Source organism: Centroberyx affinis, unplaced genomic scaffold (assembly GCF_046629955.1).
Source record: "Centroberyx affinis isolate AG114_WGS23_722 - 3 ecotype Tasmania unplaced genomic scaffold, CSIRO-AGI_Caff_v1 ptg006906l_1, whole genome shotgun sequence".
Classification (NCBI taxonomy): Eukaryota; Metazoa; Chordata; class Actinopteri; order Beryciformes; family Berycidae; genus Centroberyx; species Centroberyx affinis.
This window is the reverse complement of record NW_027283500.1, coordinates 14,177-20,954: the sequence shown is the minus strand read 5'-3', so window position 1 is coordinate 20,954 and position 6,778 is coordinate 14,177. Positions and strand designations below refer to the sequence as shown.

The window sequence follows — 6,778 nt, the reverse complement described above, 5'->3', positions numbered from 1 at the left end:
CACACATACATGCATACACATAATTAAAAAAATAGATATTTCACAACTAATTTAACAGCATCAACACCTTATCCTAATTATTCACTACCATCAAAAGGAAAACACTGGGTATAAAGCAGAATACTTGTATTTAAATAATAATGTGGTAAATTGACCTTAACCATTAAATATGACAGCTTAATGTGGCTTAATGACCTAAAAGTAAGGTGGAATGAAATTAAATGTATTTGAAGTGTCCTTGGTCATAAGACCTTGCTATGAGAAGAAGCACAAGTCAATGAAATGACAAAAAAAAAAATTTTTTTAAATCAAATCATGGCTTTAGGCCAGAAGGCCGAAGTGACAGAGCAGTGTTTCTGGTTCCAGCCCAGTGGTTTCCACCTTTCCACAGTATCTCCTGCTGATGCATGATATATGATTTATGATTTGAAGAATTTTTTAAAATGTTTCTAGACATTCTTTTCAAATTTTTTCACTATATTAATTCATTTAAAAAATCAAATTTACATACATTTTCTGTTTCTTGTCACCTTTACTAGTTCTTATGGTGCCGTATACCTGGAAAAATCTAATAATCTAATATTTTCATCAACGTTAAATATTTTTTTACCTCGTTAAGCCTTGTTAATGGACGTCACATACTGCTGTGTAAATGGACTTTCTATCTAAATAGTTGAATGTGTGTTGCTTTGTTTTCATGAATCCAACTAAATACACACTTACATTTCCTCACACCTGATTTCAACCTCTGCTCTCCACCATGGTCCACACTGGAGGAATAAACAAAGTCAGACCAGCAGATTCTCTTTGATGATGGAAACATGGACATTTAATAACCTTCATTATGAATGAGTTTCCATACAGCATCAGTCATAACTGCTGTTAGACATTAATCAATATTCCTCATCTTCTCAGTGTGACAGAGAAAATGTGTGACTCTCAGCCTTCTAGCAGACGTTGCCTCTCCATACCTGAGAGAGTCCAGTCTCCAGTGTGGATCCTCCAGTCCAGCAGAGAGCAGCTTCACTTCTGAGGCTCCTGGATGATTGTAGCTCAGGTCCAGCTCTCTCAGATGGGAGGGGTTGGAGCTCAGAGCTGAGGCCAGAGAAGCACAGCCTTCCTCTGTGAGCAGACAGCCTGACAGCCTGCACACACACACACACACACACACACACACACACACACACATACACACACACAAACAGTTAAGTTAGACAGTTAAGTTAATTACTTTTGCCTGCTTTTCTACATAACAGTTTTATGGTTTTCTGGAAAAGAGAGCCAAGTTCTCAGTGTAAACTTTCTGTTTAAAACAAGATACATGTTAGATAGGTCAGTTTGGCAGTTCTTGGATCAGTTTACTGCAGAATCTTAGAAATCCTTTTTGGTATTTTAGGTCTCAACAACAGACAGCAAGGAGGGAAATAATGAAATATCCTGATATAAAGCAGAAAAGAGTTCATAGGGGACAGAAAGTACAGTGAAAGGTTGTTACCACAATCATAAGAGCAGAGAAAATCCTCCACAGGTTAGGAATCTATTCACTGATGTTATTCTATAAGTAAAGCAGGATTTAAATGGTCATGTGTTGACCAGGTTGAGGAATCCGGACCTGAGAGTCTCCAGTCTACAGTGTGGACTCCCCAGTCCAGCAGAGAGCAGCTTCACTCCTGAATCCTGCAGGTCATTGTTACTCAGGTCCAGCTCTCTCAGACTAGAGGACTGGGAGCTGAGAACTGAGGCCAGAGCTTCACAGCTTCTCTCTGACAGCTTACAGCCGCTCAACCCGAAGAAGAATTAGTGATGAAGACAAACAACAACTTTAAAATATTTTCCATTTTGTACTCACATCACATTTTACATTAATATATCCAGTTATCTTTTCACCTACAGAGCTTTATTGGAGGCTTTGACCACTGGCAGCAGCCTTAGAAGAGCCTCCTCTGAAGCAGAGTATTTCTTCAGGTCAAACACATCCAGCTCTTCTTCTGATGACAGTAAGATTAAGACCAGAGTTGACCACTGAGCAGGGGAGAGTCTGTCTGTGGAGAGACTTCCTGATCTCAGGTACTGTTGGATCTCCTCCACTAGAGAACGGTCGTTCAGCTCATTCAGACAGTGGAACAGATTGATGCTTATCTCTGGAGAGGGATTCTTCCTGATCTTCTTCTTGATGTACTGGACTGTTACCTGATTGGTCTGTGATCTTCTTCCTGTCAGCAGGCCTCGTAGGAGAGTCTGATTGATCTCCAGTGAAAGGCCCAGGAGGAAGCGGAGGAACAAGTCCAAGTGTCCATTTGGACTCTTTAAGGCCTTGTCCACAGCACTCTGGTAGAGGTATTTTACTGCAGATTTGTTCTTGAATAGTGCAGACCAACAGGAGGATGATTGTGCTTCTGACAGTAGATTGACACCAGAGTTTATGAATGTCATAATTACATAAACAGCAGCCAGAAACTCCTGAATGCTCAGATGGACAAAGCAGAACACCTTGTCCTTGTACAGCCCACGCTCCTCTTTAAAGATCTGTGTGAACACTCCTGAGTATACTGAGGCTGCTCTGATATCAATGCCACACTCTGTCAGGTCTGCTTCATAGAAGATCAGGTTGCCTTTCTCCAGCTGCTCAAAAGCCAGTTTTCCCAGAGAGAGAATCATCTTCCTGCTCTCTGTATTCCAGTGTGGATCTCTCACATCTCTCCCATGATACTTGACATTCTGCAGTTTGGACTGAACCACCAGGAAGTGGATGTACATCTCAGTCAGGGTCTTGGGCAGGTCTTCTTCTCTCTCACTGGTTTTCAACAGATCCTCCAGAACTCCAGCAGTGATCCAGCAGAAGACTGGGATGTGGCACATGATGTAGAGGCTTTGTGAAGTCTTGATGTGGGAGATGATTCTGCTGGCCTGCTCCTCATCTCTGAATCTCTTCCTGAAGTACTCCTCCTTCTGTGGGTCAGTGAAGCCTCTCACCTCTGTCACCATGTCAACAAAGTCTCCAGGGATCTGATTGGCTGCTGCAGGTCGTGTGGTTATCCAGAGGCGAGCAGAGGGAAGCAGTTTCCCCTTGATGAGGTTTGTCAGCAGCACATCTACTGAGGTTGACTCTGTAACATCAGTCAGGATCTCATTGTTCTGGAAGTCTAGAGGAAGTCGACACTCATCCAGACCGTCAAAGATGAACACAACCTGGAACTTGTCAAACCTGCAGATTCCTGCTTCTTTGGTCTCAATAAAGAAGTGATGAAGAAGTTTCACCAAGCTGTACTTTTTCCCTTTCAGCATATTCAGCTCTCGGAAATTGAATGGAAATGTGAACTGTATATCCTGGTTGGCTTTGTCTTCAGCCCAGTCCAGAGTGAACTTCTGTGTTAAGACTGTTTTCCCAATGCCCGCCACTCCCTTTGTCATCACTGTTCTCATTGATTCATCTTGTCCAGGTACGGGTTTAAAGATATCTTTACTTTTGATTGTGTTTTCTGGTCTCACCGGTGTCCTGGATGCCGTTTCAATCTGTCTGACTTCATGTTGATTGTCGGCCTCTCCAGTCTCTTCCTCTGTGATGTAGAGCTCTGTGTAGATCTGATTCAGAAGTATCGACTTTCCTGACTTTGTGATTCCCTCAAACAAAAGCTGGAAGTTCTTCTTCAGGTTGGATTTGAGTCTACGCTGGCACTCAGCAAGGGTCTCTGAATGAATAAACAACATATGACATCAATGAGAAGATGTTATAATAATTATGAGTAATGCAAATGTTTCCTGGTAAATGTCCACATTCCAAACTCCATGGAACCTATTCAGCTCTGGTGGGTGGACAAGCAGATCCTTACAGGGTATAAAGTATAAGGTGTTGTAGAGTCGGTTATTATTACTCAACAGGGAGTTAGGGTTAGGGTCATGCAACAGGGAGTTTCATGCAACCAATCTGATTCTTTAAAAACACCTTGACACTCTGCTGATAATTCCCACAAACTGTGGTGTGTTCATTGGTTGCATTGGCAACTTTTGTGTTAACCAAGCAGCTAGCTGCACTCCTTCTCACTGTTGCAGTTTATGTTTATGTATGCAAACTACTTTGGAGATAACTTTTCAAACAATATATATGCATTGGCAATTATTGTATAAAAGTGGTGATGCAACATGTATGAGGCTGTCATACAACAAATGACATGAATGCAAATATGCCAGTTTTGCTGTTTTACTGACACAATAAACACAGACACAAGGCAGCCCATCTCTCTTCACACATCTATTGTATGGATGTAGGCTAATAGAAGTAGAAATAAATAATGATACAGCTTGCATTCTATATAAATTGTTGGTATAAATATTTTTTGTGATACATGATTGCATAATGTGACATCTTTTTCACATGTCCCATTTCGTAATCTTCCCATGACTTGCCTTTGGGTGCTGAGCTGATGTTTGACAAACTCTGCACTAGATCATTCTTGTTGATCTTCATTAAAACCTCTTTGGTCACCTCCAGAGTGTTTTCGCTGTAGGTCTGCACCATCTGATCCACTGTGTCCAGCCTGTCTGCCTTCTCCAGTCGGCTCTTTGGGATGGCTGGGAAGCCTTCCAGGATGTCAGCCTGCTGCAGGAACCACTTGAACTTCTTAAACTCTTCATCTCCAAAATCCTCCAAAGTTCCCAAGAGCAGCTCTACAGGCGTCGCCATCGTTGCGCTCTGGTAAAATCAGAGGAAATATTCACCTCAAAGAACAATTACGCAATTTCTCGACAGGAATGACTACGATTCATTTCATTGGATCTCATCAATACCAGTTTTTTAGACATGGAGGTCTTGTGAGATTACCTTATCAGCCAGGTCACACAAGTAATAAGTAATGTGATGTTGTTCTATTGTCAAATCTGCCCCTTAATTACAAACACACAGTACTTGTATACCTATGCATTTCCTCAGCAAGGTCAGAGTACAGGCTAATTCCCTTTTTTCTCATTTCTGTGAACTACTAAATGTCTTTCCTTTTCACTTGGTTGAACGTCTTTCTATCATCCTGCTGACCAATAACTGGAATGAGCAACAAAAAGACTTCAACGTTTTCTGTTCTGTCAAAGTTTAATGGAAAATCAGTACATTTTTATAAAAATATGAAATTCCAATAAAAGATTAATGCTGCAAGCAGCATTTTCGGGGGCCAAACATATAGTCAATCAAGCAGAGTGCATTGAGGCAGGTACAGTGAGGACTTTTGTCAAATCAAATTGACTTTATGTGATTATTTTACCAAATAATGGTAATAATAATTCACTTTTGTGTGGCTAAAATCAAGAAATCTGGTAAGGTCATGACCAGATGAATCTTTTGACATCCATTACATATCTAGGTAAATTATAACAAGAGATCCCTATGTTTTAATTGTCAGACATTTGAATTGGAACTATAGCGCCCCCAGATGGCCAATTCATTGCTAACCTTGTCTAATGCATGCTTAATTCTGACTGGCTAATGGTGGCCATGTGTTTTTGGAGTATGACTATGTCCTGTCAGGTAATGTTGGGCCTTTGTGCAAAGATAAAGTGTGCACAATTTCAAGTGAATCACACTTACTGCCAGTGACTTATGGCCATTTAAAGTTATGGCCCTAAGTTCCTGCCTGCACATGTCCACCAAATTTAGTTACAACAGCACAAAGCATGCATGAGTTATGGCAGTTTTTGTAAAATAGGTCATGCCCACAACATTATTATGAACTTTGGCAACCAATTGTGGCCAAACGGTATTGAATATCAAAAATCAAAGTTGTAAGTTTTAATTAGGGCAGTCCAGACATGCTGTGAGCCAAATTTGGTGAAGATGGGATCAAATTTGTAGGAGGAGTAGCAAAAAATGTGTTTTCGACAAAGTTCAAAATGGTGGAAAATCTAGTCAGATGGAAATGCACGTTGGTCATGCTGAGTCCAATGGGTGTTGGACTCAGCATGACCCAGAGAATCCAGGGAAAAAATAATTTTGTTTCCATGCCTTAGAGTTCAGAAGTTATAGACCAAAATGTGAGTTTGGTTGTTATAGCACCACCATCTGGCCGAACCTATGCCAAGTTTGGTTGCTGCAGCTGTTATGGTTTCTGAGCTGCACATAGTTTTAGCGGAGAAAAAGAAGAAAAAATATAGCTGCAAGCAGAGATTACGAGGTCCAAGCACACTTTAAAAATACAGACAGACAGACAAAACTTTTGTTAAGATTGGACATGCAGTCAATTAGTTATGGCTTATTTTGAGTTGGTCGTGATTTCTGTCAAGTTTATCATTACCACAATGTTGCAGTTATTCACAATGGCCCAACTTTCTATTGGAAAATATGCCCCTTGTTCTTGACTTCGGAAAAGACAAACCTGGATTTGAACCCACAAACTTTCAAATGAGAAGTTGATGCCTTTCCTACTGAGCCAAACTCCTGTTATTGTTTTTACTTGAGGGGAAACTAACTAAAGGGAGAAGTATTGTGATACTGCAGCCTATGATTGACAGTGCTAACCATTTTACAGAACTTTGTAGTGCTCTCCATCAACGAATAAATCAATACTAATTCACATGGGCCCGAAAACTTTCGCTGCACTGCTCTCTATTGGTTGAAACTTGTAGCCACACCCCAATCAGTGATACCAAATCAGGTATTTTGCCATTGACACATGATGTCAAACACCTGCTTTGAGTTGTCTGCACTGTGTGATTTAGTGTTGATTTACTTTTCATGAAATTGCAAAGTGATCACCATATATTAGGGAATTGAACTCACAACATTGTGGTCCAA

General features: G+C 40.7%; 1 protein-coding gene across 1 annotated transcript; it reads right to left on the bottom strand.

Annotated features, from left to right (window-relative positions):
* Positions 1–723: 723 nt before the first annotated feature.
* Positions 724–4,681, bottom strand: LOC139639163 (protein NLRC3-like; the record flags this gene model as incomplete). Its single annotated transcript, XM_071513229.1, has 5 exons — positions 4,435–4,681; positions 1,892–3,689; positions 1,613–1,780; positions 972–1,145; positions 724–770 (listed from the first exon to the last, which is right to left on the bottom strand). Coding segments are annotated over exons 1-5 (2,434 nt in total), but the record flags the coding sequence as incomplete, so codon positions are not given.
* Positions 4,682–6,778: the final 2,097 nt, after the last annotated feature.